This window comes from Rhamphochromis sp. 'chilingali', assembly GCF_963969265.1.
Source record: "Rhamphochromis sp. 'chilingali' genome assembly, chromosome: 2".
NCBI lineage: Eukaryota > Metazoa > Chordata > Actinopteri > Cichliformes > Cichlidae > Rhamphochromis > Rhamphochromis sp. 'chilingali'.
The window spans coordinates 47,692,195-47,709,944 of NC_137930.1; the positions used below are offsets into that span (position 1 = coordinate 47,692,195).

The window sequence follows — 17,750 nt, forward strand, 5'->3', positions numbered from 1 at the left end:
AAGTGGACAGGCTCAGAATATCCTGGAAAGTCTAATGCCTAAAGCATAGTCCCCTAATCAAGCCTTATCCTAAAAACATTTTGAAGCCCAATCTTATTAAGCTTGAAAAGGGAAGCTTATTAATTGACAACTGTCTTGCCTTCACCTGCAGCTTTTGGATATTCTAATGAATGATGGTCACTAATTAAAATGATTTATTTAAATTGTTAATTCTCACTGTCTAGAAACGTTCATTGTGTCCATGTGTTAATATACGTTCACTTTTTATGTGTTCTACAAAAATGTATTATTAGTTTTATTCGTGACATAGTTCACATTAAATTGTGCTAAAAATATATTTTAAAAAAAGAGCGGGAGAGAGGAGAGCTAGAGACGGAACTATAGTTTCACATCTCGGTTCCAGGTAGGATTTATTTTCCCTGTTACACTCTTGCCATGGCTGACAGCGCTACAGCTTAAATTAAAAAAAACAACAACCCATCTTCTCTTAGTTCTGTAGATATGCTTTAGCGACCACTTGGGTAAGTCATTCAAGTTTTTTTTTTCCCAACATTAGTTAGTCCTGGTATTTTCTTACGAAGTATGACATTTAAAAAGTGTTATTTAAAGTAACTTTTTGTTACGTATACTGAGCACCAAGCTAATCAAGTATTTCAGTTAAGAATAGCCAGTTTACTATCGAAATTATCCTTTAACTAAAAGGGACAGAAATTATTTCGTTTAATTATCGAACAATTTATTAAAAGCTGCTTTGTTCAATTTGATGGCTGCATATTTTATTCTCAGAAACCTTAAGATTCTACGACAAATCCAACAAATTGTGCTTTTCATTAGGCACAGAGGGAAAAGAACGTAGTACAACTACCACTCGAACAAAATATATAACTCACAACATCTGATTACGCATCACAAAGGACTGCAGATCTGAGCAGCACTCCACGCACTCACATAAAGGGAAAAAAAACTGCATGCAGGGGTAGACATTGATAAGACATTAGTAGGAGTGCCATTCTCCGTTCGACTTATAGAGTAGTATTTGGATAGTGGCAGAGTGGATTTTAAATAAAATTATGAAGACGTGATTGAAATTTAGATTTTTTGGATTGTGGTAACTATACAGAAATTACAGCCATTTTTTATACAAAGTTGCTCAGAGGTTAAAAGGTAATTGGACAAATGGATGATAAGCAGTTTCAGGGCCAGGTGAAGTCTGTTCTCTCATCTCATGATGGACTAAGAAGATAACATTTCTGGAGTTGTTTCCTTGCTTGCATATGATGTCTTTATTCTGGAACTCTCAATATGTGGTGTGAAAGAGTGATGCAAGTGTAGAAAATTCTCACAGAGGTAGGTCTATGGATCTCAGTCAATGGTGTACTTAGAGTCTACAGTCCAGAGTCACCTTCATGAATGTAAATTTACAACAAGGTGTAAATCACTGGTTACACGTAAAAACAAGATCAGGCTTTGTCCGAAAACATCTAAAACAGCTTTCACACTTAAGCTAAAAAGAATTCTGCGAACACATAAAAGCAATCTTAACCAGAATGACGGGAACAGAAGAAGAGAAATAACTCACAATTATAAGCATAACACATTATCTGTAAAACATTGTGGAGATAATGTTATCGTGTGGGCACGTATGGTTGCCACTGTAACCGGGTCACTAGTGTTTATTGTTAATGTGACTGCTGGTACATATAGCAAGATGAATTGTGAAGTGTACAGGACTATACTCTCTGCTCATGTTCAGCCAAATGCGGCAAAACTGGTCAGGACTTGCAAATGTATGATGAGCCAAAATAACCCGCAAAAGCAACCCAAGAGTTTTTCAAGGAAAAGAAATTAAATATTCTTCAAAAGCTGAGTTAGTCAGTCACCTGACACTTGGAGGAAACTTTAAATTACTGATGACAAAGGTGAAGACTGGGAGACCCACAACCAAGCAGCAATTGAAGGTGGCTCTCAAAGGCTGTGGGTTCTAGACTTAAGACAGTCATTAACTATAAAGCAGTATTAAAAACAGTCCTTATGTTTACAATTGTATTAATTTATCCAATTAATTTTGGGGGGCTATATATACGAAAAACATTTAAAAAGCTATAACTCCTAAATTTTTAATGCTGTATTTTTGTTAAGCCCCTTGAATTAAAGAAGGAAATCTTGATAGATGAACTGAACTCCAGTGTGGTGTTGTACAGGTGGGAGAATATTGTCCAAATACTTCTGGTTGTAAAAGATCTTTATCAGTTCTGATATTGACTCTTCATGATTTGTTTTTGTCTCATTATCTCACAGTGTTGAAACTGCTGAATAGAATAAAGGCTCACATGCGTGAAAACGTTCCACTGTCAAATGTTTGACATTCCCATTTTGCAATGTACAGCTGTCAAAAAAAACATGCCAGCATTGACTAAAAAGCTTGATAAGCTTGAGATTAGAGTCAGGTAGCTAAGATAATCTAGAACTGGTTCTTAGTTAGGAACTGTTCTCGATTCTTCCCTAATGTCAGTTTGTGTGAATTCCTTTTTATGATATGGCGTGTACAGAGCCAGTTTCTGTGTTCAAATAAAGAAATCCTATAGTTGTGAATGAATCTGTTTCTCTTCTTTCTCACATCATAGACTTGATGTGATGTCAGATAAGCGTCAGCGTGCCAGAGTTCAGGGCTGCTGGGCGAAACGACTGCCAAAACACTCAAGTCCAACAGGTAAATCAAAGTGTAGTGTGTACTGTGAAATGCAGGATTTGCATGCTTTTGCCAGCTCAGGTCATTCATAGAGGTAGATAAAAAAATATATATATATAAGGAATTTTCTTCCTCTCTTATGAAATACAGTTATGTGTTTAAATAAGTGTGATAAATTGGGCTGACATTTACGTAGGAAACAAGATTTTTATTCTGTTTTTTTAAACAGGTGCAGGCCCAAATTGCAATGAATCCAAAAATGCCAACGTGGCCTCTGGTTCTTGGGGTTTTGGGCCTCAGAAAACAACTAAAACCTTTGAGTTTCTCCAGCCCTCCCAGGTAGACTGTCCACGTGAAGAAGTCAAAATGAGTCTTTGCTGCCAATAAAAATGAATGTGAGGATACTACTTTTTATTTTTTTTTCCTTTATTGCAGCCAATTAGAGATGTGCCACCAGAGAAGATGATAGAGTAAGTTACTAATTTCAATCTTTACTTCCACAGATTTGTTTTTATGACAGATAACGTTTTTAATCACACAATTTTTAAGGTGGCTTAGTGAGTCCTCTACTACATACTTTTAACGTGATTCATTTTGTTCTGGTCAGACAGGCAGGTGATTTTGAGATCAGCCATGGACCATCAGGGGTGTCCAGGTGTGTAAAAAACAATTAAATGGAAAATAGCTGAATGTGTGTTTATTGAACATTGCACAAATCAGTGCCTGAGTTTTAAATCCACTAGGTGGCAGTGGTCGCATAATAAATATGCTTTTTCTTAATAAAAGTCATGCTTTTTACTTTATGGTCCCCAGTAAAACACATAAAATGAGCTTTGTTTTTAATAATTAAGTATATTTCATAACTTGTGCTTTATTATATAGTGGAAGGTACAATTAGGCTATTTTCACATAGATTTTTAGCATGTCAATTTTGATTTTATTGTTATTAGAAAAATCTGATTTACAGAGAGACAATGTTATTGTAGTCTGTATTTTGTTACCGAGGTTCAGTTTGAATTTTAGCAGGTCATTTTGTGAGCTTAACAGAATGGTTGTAGTGGATAATAAACCAAAAGTAACTGTCAGTCATTTGATTTTGCTATTTGATCTGGATGTTGAAAAATTTTACTATTTTACACAAGAGCCTTTTCCCTGTGTATTTAAGGTTACACGTTCATATTGTTAAGGAGGAATTTTATGCCTTACAGAAATAATTGGAATGCCCAGACTTTAAACTCTTAGAAAACCAGGGTAAAGTACATACTGTATACTCTTACTTTATGTTTATGGGGATTTAGTCTGTGTCTATTTATCTTTCATCTGTCGAGGCTGCGGCTGCTGCCTGGATTTCTCTCCCCAGAAGAGGCCGACTGGATGTTCAGTAAGCTGCTTGCAGAGCTTCCATGGTCCCAAAAGACCAACTACAGACAAGGTGAGCACTGGTTTCTTAACAGTGTAAACTAGGTGAAATGTGAGTTTGTGGTTTGTAGAGAGGAGCGTAAAGAAGGATTCCCCACTGCAGGAAGTTTGCTGTTGGATTCAGGTTTGTTCCTGTTTCATGTATGTGCAGTGGTGACCTTTTAAAACAGTTTTCGGTACATGTATTTTAAAAGTACTTAAAGATCTCTAAATAATAACAGAATACTTTTTGTTGGCAATAGATTTGGGTGATTGTTTAATATACTCTTTTTTTAAAATTATAGCTTTTTAATGCAAAGTTTTCCAAATCCAACTAGGTGCCTTGCTCATGTGGTAATTTGTGTATGAACTTTATTTTGAAAAAAAAGCTGACACTGAGAACACTCACATTGTATTCCATATACGGTGACAGACGATATACAGGGGAATGTGCTGAGATGAAGCCAGACTTTGCCTCACAATCGTCCTTTTCTCTCAGCTGGCTCTTGTCCATCTTTTGTGCAATTCTGCAGTAGCTACACAGCAAACAAACAGAATGATGAAGACAAGTGGTCATGATTTCCAAACACTCACCACAGACACAGGGTGTGAAATCATCAATGTTTGGGTTAAGGAAGAGTGGAAAAAGAAGTGGTGGCTGGCTCTTTAATGTATCACCACTCCTTCATTTATCCTGCCCTGCTTTAAAACAACCTTTAAATGCACTGACTCAGTTTTTCCGATCATTTGGTCTCACAACTTTGAAATGGATACTTTGAATGGGTTTGGCTTTTGCTTATCTTTCTGGCATTTGAGAGTTGATAAATAATAATGTAATAATGTAATAATTCAGCACCATAAAAAGCAATGGCTGCTCAAGCAGTTTGTTTTGGTTTCACCGTATTCTGATACCAGACGGCTGGCCAAAATACACCGAAGGCAAAAAATTGTTTCTTGGAAGAGAACTATTGGTTTCCCAAGAAAGGGAGGTACACTCAGACCCACAGAGGAAGACAGAGAAATTGGATTTAGATGTTTACGTGACCCCTGTTAGAAAACCAGTGACAAAACAGGCGATTATTGTACATGTTTGTTAGACACTGAAAGAAAATCCAGTAAGAACAAATTTGTCAGTTTTCTGCCCTGACTGAATTGCCTTCATCAAATTACTGACGCATATTAAAGGGTATAATGTGATATAGAGATTGATTTGATGGTTTACTCTATGAAACTGTCCACAGGCAGAGGTCTGGATTGGGGTTTGAGTGGTTGAGTGTTTTATACTCAAAAGACCAATCCATCCATTTCTGCAGTTTATCTGGGTCTGGGTTGTTGTGGACATCAGTCTAAACAGAAACACCCAGACCTCCCTCTTTCTGGCCACATCCTACAGCTCTTTAGGGAGAATACCAAGATGTTCCCAAGCCAGCCAAGAGGTGTAATCTCTCCAGTGTCTCCTGGGTCTGCCTTCTCCCTCACCTATAAGGTACCCATAAGGCATCCTGGTCAGATGCCCATCTCAAATGGCTCCTTTAGATGTGGAGGATCAGCAGCTCTACTCCAAGACACTCTTGAAGGGCCGAGCCCCCCACTCTATCCCTAGAGCTGAGCAAAGCCACGCTATGGAAGCTTGTTTCTACAAGTGTACCCACCCCTGCCTCTCACTAAGGTGCAACTCCAGAGTGAAACAGAATCCATCCCCTCTCCAGGAGACTGGTTGTAATTGTGTGTTCAGGCAAGCCTTACCATATCTAGCCAGTATCTCTCCACCTGAAGCGGTAGCTTAGACTTCTTCGTGTTCATGGGAGGTGGTGTTCCATATACCCAAAGCCCGTTTCAGCAAGTTTGAATCAGACCGCCAAGTCCCCCGCTTTTGACTGCCACCTGATTGCCTCCACAAATCACCACATCATTGTGGTGGAGGGGTTTGTGTACTCTGGTGATCCTAGGTCCCATATTGTTAGGGCATTTTGTCCCTGGTAGGGTCTCCCAAGGCAAATTGGTTCTAGATGAAGGGACAGACGAAGTGCGATTCACAAGACCTTTATGTAGGAAAAACCAGTGGGCCAGTGTACCACACTCAGATTAGGGTTAACGGAGCCAGACCCAAGGGTGGGCCTTGTCAATGAGCATCTGATGGTTGGGAATTAGCCTGCAGTGCTGGTCAGGCTCAGCTCAAAAGAGCCACATGGACACATTTCCTGTGGACCAACCACATGCAGGAGGGACCGTAGGGGCCCGGTACAGTGTGCATCAGATAAAATTTCTGTTATTAACCCGGAAATACTAGCACAGCTCTTTTATTTAAGCTTTCAAATAACCACGTTATTTTTTTGTGTGTGTGTGCACTAAGACTGGGTATCAAATATCAGCAGATTTTAAATATTCACAGAAATGTGTCCCCCACTGTGCAATACCAAAAAAAACTTTTGTCTCTTGTTTAATCTGGGCAATTTCCTGATCTGTTTGGATGTGTGGTCCAGGTGAAGCATACGAGGAACCCAGGCTGACCTGCTGGTATGGAGAGCTCCCATATACCTATGCTCGCTCCACAATGGCTGCAAACATGCAGGTTTGACAACTGTAACAAAAATGTGACAGAATTTTTTTTTTTCACACAATCTCTGGCAAAGTCTTTGGTTTGTAGTCTAATTGTAGGGAGAATAAAAATTGATCTAAACAGAGTGAAATATTTGCTTTTGTTATATTATTTTAACATTGAGTCTTTCATTTTCCTCATTCATCATTCTGTTTTTCTATCCTTTTGTCATACATTCATTTGCTGAACTCTGCGTATTGTTCTTGCTTTTTCCTCCAAGTGGCATCCATTGCTGGTAAACCTTTGCAAGGCAGTGGAGCATGCGACTGGATGTAGCTTCAACTCCCTGTTGTGTAACTTGTATCGGGATGGCCATGACAGCATTGGCTGGCACAGTGACGACGAAGCCTCATTGGGTCCCAAGCCAACTATTGCTTCTCTTAGTCTGGGCGACACCAGAGTCTTCAGTCTCCGCAAGCAGCCTCCACCGGTGAGTTAGCTCACTGGGTTTCATTCTTAACTATAATAAAAACAAGATGAAAGTATTCTGGTAAGATGAGATCGTCTCACAACTAACTTAACTTGTGAAGAAAGGCAAGACGAGTTGGGAAGTGATCCAATCAGAAGTAATCTCCTTGTGCATTAAAGTTAGATGGACACATTTGATCTGCCTCAGGAAACAGTACAACTTGGGAGGAAGAGTGAAGCAGATTAATGGACACATTTCACATTCGATGCCCAAAAAAATGAGATGCTTTGCAAACTGTGTGAAGCAAAGCATCAGCATTAGGTGTTTGCATATAGACTGAAGATTAACCTTTGGACTGCACTGTGTGTTTTTGTCCTTTAGGAGGAGAAGGGTGACTACACTTACGTGGAGCGGATTCGGATTCCTCTGAGTCATGGCACACTTCTGCTGATGGAAGGAGCCACACAGGACGACTGGCAGGTAGGCTCCACCAGGCAGGCAATAAAGTTAAGCCTTGATTACGCTCTCCAAGCCCGCTAAGGTTTGCTTAGGGCTGAGTGATGTAAACTTTGTCATCAAAAAGTGAGTGTGAGTGTAATAGTAATCGCTACTAAGCTGCTGGGTCTTCAGTGAGTATGACCAAAGCTTTATTCAAAGAGAGTCCAGCTACAGGATAGATTCAGGCAGAAATTAAGGTGCCGGGTCATTCGCACTACACCAGGGGTGTCTCAAGGGCCAGTTTCCTGCAGGTTTTAGATTTGTCCTTGATCCAAAACAGCTGATTTAAATGGTTAAGCATGTCTTGAAGTTCTCCAGAAGCTGCTAATGAACTCATCATTTGATTCAGGTGTGTTGACCCAGGGTGAGATCTAAAACCTGCAGGACACAGGCCCCTGAGGCCTGGAGTTCGATACCCCTGCACTACACGTTGCCAGATTTATTTGTTAGCTAACTCACATTACATATTAGAAATAAACTATACACATATTATGAGTTGGTTCCTGTGTTCCATTTGTAAGGATAAAGTGCAGAAAAATGAAAATATAAAACTCACATATTATTACTTCAATGTTTGGCTTAGCTGTTGGACCTAATTAACCTGCTTGGTAACAATGATTTTATCCATTATACTATATTTACTGTCAAAATGAACAACATACATCTTCAGATAACAGAAGAACACTGATAGTTTGTTTTTAAGGTTCTTTTCAGCCTGTTTTACATATAGTTTTGTACTGTGATGCTTTTGTAAATTATCTTTCTTGCACAAACTAAGTTATTATTAAAACAGCAACCTTGAAAAAAACACTTCTAATGAAACACTGGACATTCACACTGAATAGTCTCCTCGCTGTTGTGCGATAGAGGAGTGTTAGTGCTTCTGACTCACCATGTGAGCATATAGATGTGTGGTGAAGGCAGTCAGGTTCCTCTTCCCTGGACAACCAGTAACAAGGATGAATGGAGAGGCCTGGAGAGAAGAGTAAGGCTTCAACCTAATGAGAGTCTTCTTTCTTTTCTTTTCTTTTTTTTTACGATCAAAGTCAGAGCAGCCAGATTTATATGAGTGCAAGGCTCTTGTGTATGTAACAGAGAGAGTAGCTGGGTTCTGTTGAAAATAACTGGATCACACTCAGGTATGAGAATGAGTTATTACAGCATATTACAGCTGCTTGAATTTCATTATGGCCAAATCTGTTTGCAGAGCAGGTAAAATGGGCCATGCTGTTTAGGTATCTTTGTAAACTTTGTTCAAGGATGCATAGCAAAACATAGACGCTTGGAGAGACGCTCACACTTGGCTCTTAATTCCTATGAAAGCAATAAGGACACTTTCATATTTTCACTGGACTATACAGAGTTGTGTGGAGAAAAAAAATTCCACCTGACTGTACATATATAAAACGGTTTATTACATAAGCAAATTTAAACAAGTTTTGTCCACCGCTAGAGGAATTCAATGATCAAAACAATACCACTGATATAAATCAGGACGGGCTCCAAATGGAGCTATCCTCAACTTTCCACTACACAATGTTCACTTACTAAAAACTAAGTGAGGTGAGAGAGTGAGAGATACAAGTTGGGGCAAGGAGATGAAAAAGGTTTGAGCTGAAAGAAGGAGAGGATAAGGTCACAGGTGTTTTATGACGACACCCTCCTGAGTAACTTAACAGGGGCTTCATTACTCTCTTTCAAGAAAAAGATCACTTCAGACATTAATTCTATCTCCATTATTGCAGTCATGGTTGGCCTAACAAAACCATCTGGTTCACGGAGCAAGGTTTAGAAGTGGTGGCTAAATATTTAACTAAACCCATCAGTCCTGCTAAAGTACTTCACGTGTTTGAAAATGGATACAGGAATCATTCTGTGTTTACGTAGCTCTTTTTTTCTTTTCACACTGTTGTGTATAAGCAAACCTTGCACCTCCTTCTCAGATTTTGATGGAGGTGTAGTGGTGTTTCTGCACTTGTGTGTGTCGTTGAGTCCACAAGCTGCACAAAATGTATGAAGGCCATTATTTTCTTGTGCAAAAGGTAGTAGTGCTGGCTTTGCACAGGTGAATAAATCGGACTTTTCCATGTCTGATGGTGTTTCTCCGGACTGTATACTTGTGTTGTTGTTCGTTTGTTTTCTCAGATTTGTCTATTATCACTTTACACTCTTTTTTTCTACATAGAACAAAATATAGCTGGCCTAGCTCATGGCTATTCATGCATTTCTTTCTTTTGATTCTAGTGGAAAATTTGTAGATGTTGCCCATTAATAGAAACTTAATAGAGCAATACTTGCCCAAGATTGTTAATTGCTCATTTATTCTTTCATAAAAATGTAGTGTAACTTTTAAATATGTTGCTTATGAGTCTCTCTGTTCCCACCAGCATCAAGTGGCTAAAGAGTACCATGACAGGGGCCCACGCATCAACTTGACCTTCAGAACTATCTACCCGGAGCCAGAGGGCCAGAGGCCGGGTACCAAAATGCGATTCACAGCCAAGTGACTGTAAATCTTCCTCAGAGTCGGGTACTTGAAGCTGAAGAAATTCTGATTCTACATTTCAAACAGAGTGCTAGATCTGAGGTGTGAACGGCTCTGCTTGGATTTCCAGACTGTGTAAGTGATTATTAATATCAGTGTTGTGAGCAGTCAAGATTATCTGATATTAGTATTATATCAGAAGAGCCAAATGGCCCCTTTTACAACAATAACAGCCACACCAGCCCTGTGAATGAGAACAAGTTCCAACAACATCCATCTCTTTGGTCTGAATATTGCTTTGGTGAGTTACGTACGTTTATTTGATTTAACTTGACCTTTTGTTCAATTTTCATTTGAGCCACATTTTTTAGGCTGAGTTTTAGTTTGAAGCCAAAATGTGTGATGTCAATAGTACCATGTTATTGAAAAGTTTGTCCTAAAGCAAGATCTGAGTACTCACTGTAAGGAAATGTCCTTTAAGTAAATTTACTTAAAGCTTTCTATCTTTGGAGCTTTTTATAAAGAGCTACCACAAAAAGAGAAGAATGAAGTAAAGTGGCCACAACCACTGAAATGCATTTTATTTTTCTTTTGAATAAAAGTTAATGAGTCTCTTAAAGAGCGAGTTCATTTTGCATTGTTGCTGAAACATGTTCAAAGTCAAGGGAACACGACAATGTTAGATTCTGGAATTTATTTATTCAAATGAATGTATATTTGGTAATAAATCACTGGGGATTGCTGGAAACCTCAACTGTTCCTTTCTCTGTTGTATGTTGTGGTTCAGCTTGTTTGGTTAAAAACTCTGAGTTTGTTCACATAGAGATGACGGAAACTGGGTTTTCCATTTCAGAAAAAAGACAGATCAGGTCAAAATAAAATCTGTACATTCTCCTTCTTTATAGGACTGACTGCACTGACATTAAGGCAGCTGTCTATTCTACATAAAAAAAAAATTTAGACACAGCATCTGTAACATTTCTGTTCATTTTTTCAGATACATGAATGCTACCTTGATGAGGAATTGCTTTTGTGTCTTTGTATTCGATGAAAGCATCCAAAAAGAGAAGAGGCATTAAAAACATGGTCATGCAAATGATACAGGTATCTCAAATGCATTACACAAGGCAGATTCACATAGCCAAGGATGCACCAAGCAGCACACAGGGAAATGGTATGCTGCCATCCATGTCACTTTTTGGAATTGTTGGCAAAGTCCTAAAGCTAAAAGTTTGACCCTGTGTGGTTACAGCTCTTACTGAGCTTTCTGTATACTTAAGCTATCTTCCTGATTTTTTTTGTTTGGACATAAAACTACTATAATAATAAATTAGGGATACATTCTGTGTATTAACATTTTACTAGTAACTTTTTATGGAAGGATTGTTGTCCTGTTGTTGAATGAGAAGGCCCAAACACAGGACACAGAAGCAGGTTGAACATAAACTGATAATAGATAATAGTGAGCCTTTTTTGGCCGACTCAATGAATCCACAAGTGTAGCCCAAGAATCGTGAGAAAAAAAGGAGATGACAAAGCAGATTCTCACAAAGGGAAAGAGTTTGTACATCCTCATTTCCTCTCCACACATCTTGGTGTGGCCCACCAGACATGGAGGCATGCAAGCAGTGGAGGTGAAGGAGAATTATCCTTTATCCCTTTAAAGCCAAATATCTCCCCCATATACATACATGCACACATAAAAATGAAGACCAAGGAAATTAAGAAAAGCCTTGTTGATATATAAAGTTGTATTTATACAATGAAACACTGACAGAAACAGGCCACAGGTAGAAACAAAGAAGACAGACTGCAGACAGAGAAGATACAAGGCCGCGGTGAAAAGAAAGGGGGTTAAAGTTCTGGTAACACATAAGGAGAAGCGATTTCCGAAGAAGCACAAGAAGTGAACATTAGAAAGACAAATGCAGACTAGAAAAATAAAAGCCTTAGAAACACAGAATATCAACAGAATCAAAACAGCAACCAAACCTCCACGAACAGTAAGAGAAACACACGTGGACAACAGTCACACATGGACGATCATAATTTTACTTAGGCAGACTCAAAGTCCTGAGCTGTAATGAAAAGTTTGTCATGTAAATATTCTGGAATCTGAGCATGGTGTTTGCAAAATACAGTGAACAAGAAAGATGGTGCTCCAGGGCTGAGAAATTATGTAACCAGTGTTTTCATTATATCTAAAAAAAAATTGTGATAAATGTATTTAATGGAAAATTCTTAATCAGTTTATAGTGTGGCTGTAATACGATCATGTGCTACGGTGTACAGACAATGCCTCAGGGCAGTTTTTGGTGTGTTGCTTTGTTTTTTGTCCATTTAGGTCAAACTCAATAGATGGAAAGAGCAAAGAGCTTCAGTTAAACTGGCTTTCTTCTTTGACTGTGGTCAAGACAGGTTATTTGACTGTGTATACATCCACAGAGAGGAGTGTCTCTGCAGTCAGAGTCGTTCAGGTTGATAGTCCACATTCTTTAATTGATCAAAGCTTAAAAATAAACCTACAACTAAGGATCCATTTGAACAGTTGTAACCGAGTCTCTGGGTGATTCCTAGTGATATATAATATGTGTGTGTAAATTTAGATATTAGGTCACTGGCCATGTAACCTCAACTTGTTGGTGCAAGACCAATCATACCAGCCACTCTCTGTATAGTGTATTAATAGCTGTTTGTGTGGTATGGATTGCTCAAATCTAAAAGTTCAACATAGCAAACTGATCCCTTGGTAAACACATATACAAGTATGATTTAACTATTCTAGCTGCGAGGAAATAGAAAGCCTGTTCAGATACTAAAGAATCGCATAGCAGGTCTGAAGTGCTACCTCTGACGAAAAAAAGCTGGTAAAAACAAACTGTCCTGCAGATCCAGTAAGGTCTGTGAAGACTCTAACAGCCAAGATAGCTGCAAAGAAAAAATCCAAGAAAGAGATAAAATAAAATGGATTCAATGATTGATGATAAACCAATCATTATGTAATCAGCTGGCTACATACAAAGTAAGGTATCTACTACTCAGCAGAGTTGGTTCAGTCTTGACAAAGCTTCATGTTTTAAAGTACAAGTTAGTGAGATATGTTTTGATTAATGTAATGCGTTGAGTAACTTCCCTGTGATTAGCTGATTAATCTAATCAGCTAATCACAGAGAAGTTACTCAACGCATTTAGGCATGTAGTCAAGATCAAAACAACCTTAGTATCAGAATGGGTAAGAAAGAAGATTTTAAGAGACTTAACATCCTGTTATTGGTGAATATTTCTGCTGATCTGTTGGGATTCCCACACAGTCAACTCTTGGGTTTACAGAGAATGATCTTAAGACGGGAAAATATCCAGTGAGTGGCAGTCTATGGGTGAAAATACTTTGCTAATGCCAGAGGTGAGAGGAGAATGGCTAAACTGAGTTAATAGGAAGGTAACATTAACTCAAATAACCACTCTTTGCAAGCAAGGCATGCAAAAGAGCAAATGCATACTGCTATCAAGTCAATATAAATGATTCCAGCTCCTTGTTGATCTGTGTCATAAAGAATTAAAGTAGCTCTGAAAGTAAAATGGGATACAACACAGTATCGGCGAGGCGTAACTGCAGACAGAGAAGTGTGTTATGTCACTTAGGATTATTGAAAACTTTTGTGAGTTGTATTTTGTCATACCAGTTCCAGTTTATTAAGATGCTGCTGTTTTGTTTAGTCCTGATTTATTTGATAAAAATCTTTAATTTATGCATTTATTGTTCCCTTCACAAATTTTATATGACTAACAAAATGGCATCTCTACAAGAACAATTTAGTTCAAAGGTAGATTCTGATTTACCTTTTTAAAAAAAAAACATCTTTAAGATTTTAATATTTACCTTCACATATGCTGCATGTATGAAAGTTATTTTAACAACTTAATACACTTTAAACACTTGGCACTGCTAAATTGCTGCAAAGACTCATGGTAAACATGTCTCTCTTTTTTTACCCACAAACAGGTGCTCACCTTCACTAATAATTTAAAGTATTTGGTGCAGCTAAGTGGATGAGGGATGTGAATGGTAGGGAAGATGGACACTAAAAAATCAAATCTGTCAACCACCAGAAGAGTTCACAGGGATGCAATATTTGATTTTCTGTTTCAGATTGGGCCGTATTCAAGCACATTTAGCATTTACTACATTAAAAAAAAGAAAAGATTAGATTTCAGGTTTTGAACAGCCCTGTGGGATATAGTCACTGACACTGTAAACTCCCTGCAGCGCTCACTTAACTCAATTTTCCATGTACCTTTGCATCAGTACAGCACCTACGGTAACCATGACAACTTCCTTGATGGTCTAAACTGTCTGTAATGCCTCTCTGGAAGACTGAAGATTTTGAGAGAGTTAATGAGGGAGACCCTCACTTGTAACAGAGTGAATGTTACAAGTTGTATAACGGGTCCTAGGAAATGTAGCATGCTGTGCCCAAATTTCAGTGCCTGCTTAAAGTTGGGACTAAAGAGGCACAGAACATTTTGTATGTGACAGAAACATCACGTTGTTAGAAGGTTTGGGCTGAACACTGTTTGGTAATGTTCCAGATCACAGCCCATTTCCTGTAGCAAATCCTGCACCTGCTTCCCAATTCCTGGCTGCCTTCTAATTGCTCTGAAGATTTACATCTGTAATAATCAGAATCAAGAAATTAAGTAGAAGAATTTTTTATATGAACATTGTTGCTAATATTGTATAACAGCATTTTTCAATGTTTTATTAAAAACTTAAATAAATCATAATGCACTGATTTTTAGATGATTAAACAATGAAAACTTTGTATGGTGTTTCCATGTTCTCCCTGGGCCTGTTTGAAATCCCTCCAGGTACCCCAGCTTCCTCCCACAATCCTGACATACATTCATGTTAACTGACTATTCTAAACTGGCTGAAGGTGTAAATGTGGGCATCAATGATTGTCCGTCTCTCTGTGTTGGCTCTGTAACAGGTTGGTGACCTGTCTACTTTTGACTTTATGATACCTGGGATAAACTCCAGTCCATGTGAGATCCTTAAATGTAAAAGCATTTAAGAAAGTTGATGGATGGAGCATAAAATACTAAAAGGCATCAAATTCAAATGTTCGGCTCTTGAAATATGCACTAAATTCTGAATTCGATACAAACAAATCTTTGCAAATCTTTGAAAGAAGGATGACAATAGCCTGGGAAAGTTCTGTAATGCTAAAAAAAAAACCCCACACAACCCACACACACACCTGGAAAATCTCAATGTTCATTAGCTTAGTTACAGGAGAAAGTTTAATATTAATTAAAATTTGATTTTAAAAAGTCTTTTGGGAAAAGCTAAATACATAATCCCAATGTTAAACACACAGTTGGCGATATCATCACCTACATTACATTAATATAAGTAAAGATTGAGAGTATGATAAAACATGTCTGTATGATACATGCAAATCTACACCAAAAAAAAAAATGGGGCATTAGCTGGACTGGAAAAACATATCCTCCCACTTTTTAAAAAAACCAACAGCTTACACACTGCAGAAGCCAAACTTTACCTACATCTTGGTAGTGTGCAACGTTTCAATCCCACCCCCTCGTCATCAGACAATAATACACAGGCCATCAGTGGTAAATCATGTTGTTAGTCATGTAATCACATCACATGGACATGATAACCAATCAAAGTAATTTCTCATTAGTATCAAAGAGTTGACAGATAAATAATCATTATAAACCTCTGTGGCGACAGTCTGAAAGTTCATCAGGCTGTACACCTGAAGCATCATCCATTAAAAAAGAAAAAAACATTAATTAACATTATTTTGTGTATTTTTTTTATATAGTACTCAGCAATTTTTCTTTTTATATCCAATTAAATAATGATAAATGAAACTTCATTACATATAAGCAAGACTCATGTGGTTCCCTGTGAAGTAATGGGTTGACTCAGGTAGCTCTTTTGGTCTAAACCTGGTCAAGTGCTAAGACAAAGGCCTCCTAAATAAGAGCCAACAACCCACTCACCCTTGTCTGAATTCAGTGTGCTTCTCCAGGATCCATATCTTGGTTGAAGCTTCTTGGTTTTTGTTTCATATGAGTCTTTACACTTAGATCGCTTACTCACAAAAAGGTGTTGATTCATGATAGGCTGCTCTGTCTATGCTCCTGACTCTAACTATGGCCACACACTGTGAACAGACACAAGTGTCAAATAATAAACTTCTTCCAAACACTGTCACAGATAGAATGAGGTGTTCAGTCAATCAAGGGGATCTCAAAGTACAGCCGTTTCTCCTCTGGGTTGAAAAGATTCATCTGGGATCATCTGGGAGCCTGTCTAGGTCTTATAACCCCTGATAACCTCCCAGGTGAGATGCTCAAGGTGCTGTTAATCTGAAAATTCTGAGGCAGACTCAGGACCTATTTATGTTAGCTGATTTAGGAGTACCTCTACATCTCCCCCACCCTGAGAAGATCTGTAGGAAGTGAGGAAGGGAAGACATAACACGCCTGCCCCCAGTGACCCAGACCCAGATTAGTGGTGGAAAACTGACAGATGGATGGATAATGTACCTAATTAACAAAATTCTAATTAAAACTTATCATCTCCCTATATCTTCCTGTAACAGCAACACTCTAAATCTGCCTTGTAACAATTGGCATTTTCCAGGTTGCTTGGAAAGGAAACTGGAATGTAACACAATAGCTAAGGACAAAGCTGCCTGGCATTCCTGTTAGCCACTGTTTGCTTGTTCCAGATCCTGACACCTGTTGTGCAGAGCTGGAAACATTTGGATTTACAGGAGTTGCATCAGAACCACTGTTCCTGCTAAATCCTTTTATCTCTCCATGTAGCCACTGGAGCCACTTTGTGGATCACACTCAATTAGGCCATACTCCAAAGCTGTTCGTGTTCATGATGTTTACTGCTGCTGGTGCAGCCACCAGCCTCACATCAGCAGGCAGTTGTTAAATCTTCTCTAATTGCAAAGCTTTGAATAGGCTGTGTGACTTATAAGCCTCTGACAGGAAATCCACTGGGGAATATATATCCATGTAAACTAAGTACAGATGCCGTGTTACATAATGTTATAATTAAGTTACTAAGCAGCTTCCATAATGAATCTTAGGTAACGCCACTGTGCCCAAGTAAAGCTTCACTGAGGGCTGTACATTATGAACACCAGTTACAGTCAATAGTACAATTTAGCATGAATTCCCCACCCCACCATGACTTTTGATGCCCTTTAATGTGTTCTCTGTAAGAAGGGGCAGAAATTACTCAATTCTGCAATGATTGTTTTATTACAGCAGCAGAATGCATTTAGAGTTTGGTATCTGTATTCAAATCCATCTCTATAAAATTGAGGGGTAAAGAGTAACTATACACCCCCATAGGTTACTGTTGCAGGACGGGGTTAAATAGGACAGCAACAACACCGACATATACAAGCTTGAGATGGGAAATTTTACAACCAAAAAAGACTGTCCAGTTGTGCAGTTGTGTTGTGTTGGAATATGATTTGAAGAAAGTCAGAGATGTTTTGTTTTTATAACATAAGGCAACTAATCGCCTGGCTTAACTAGCTTACACTTTTCATTCCATATAACTACAGTCAGTAACTACATTTGTAGTCTCATAAAGAACCAAAACATTAGT

General features: G+C 38.4%; 1 protein-coding gene across 1 annotated transcript; it reads left to right on the plus strand.

The window, feature by feature from the left end:
• Positions 1-409: 409 nt before the first annotated feature.
• alkbh3 (alkB homolog 3, alpha-ketoglutarate dependent dioxygenase) lies at positions 410-14,861 on the plus strand. Its single transcript, XM_080875940.1, has 10 exons — positions 410-521; positions 2,625-2,710; positions 2,919-3,028; positions 3,125-3,159; positions 3,297-3,344; positions 4,018-4,121; positions 6,571-6,659; positions 6,907-7,116; positions 7,477-7,575; positions 9,981-14,861. Exons 2-10 carry the CDS (start codon positions 2,635-2,637, stop codon positions 10,098-10,100), a joined length of 891 nt encoding a protein of 296 aa, XP_080732066.1. The 5' UTR covers positions 410-521; positions 2,625-2,634; the 3' UTR covers positions 10,101-14,861.
• Positions 14,862-17,750: the final 2,889 nt, after the last annotated feature.

Coding starts and splice junctions, on each gene's coding strand:
- alkbh3 (XM_080875940.1), top strand. CDS start 2,635: ATGTCAGATAAGCGTCAGCGTGCCAGAGTTCAGGGCTGCTGGGCGAAA. Junction 3,029..3,124: donor AGTTTCTCCAGCCCTCCCAG/GTAGACTGTCCA, acceptor CCTTTATTGCAG/CCAATTAGAGATGTGCCACC. Junction 7,576..9,980: donor CCACACAGGACGACTGGCAG/GTAGGCTCCACC, acceptor TGTTCCCACCAG/CATCAAGTGGCTAAAGAGTA.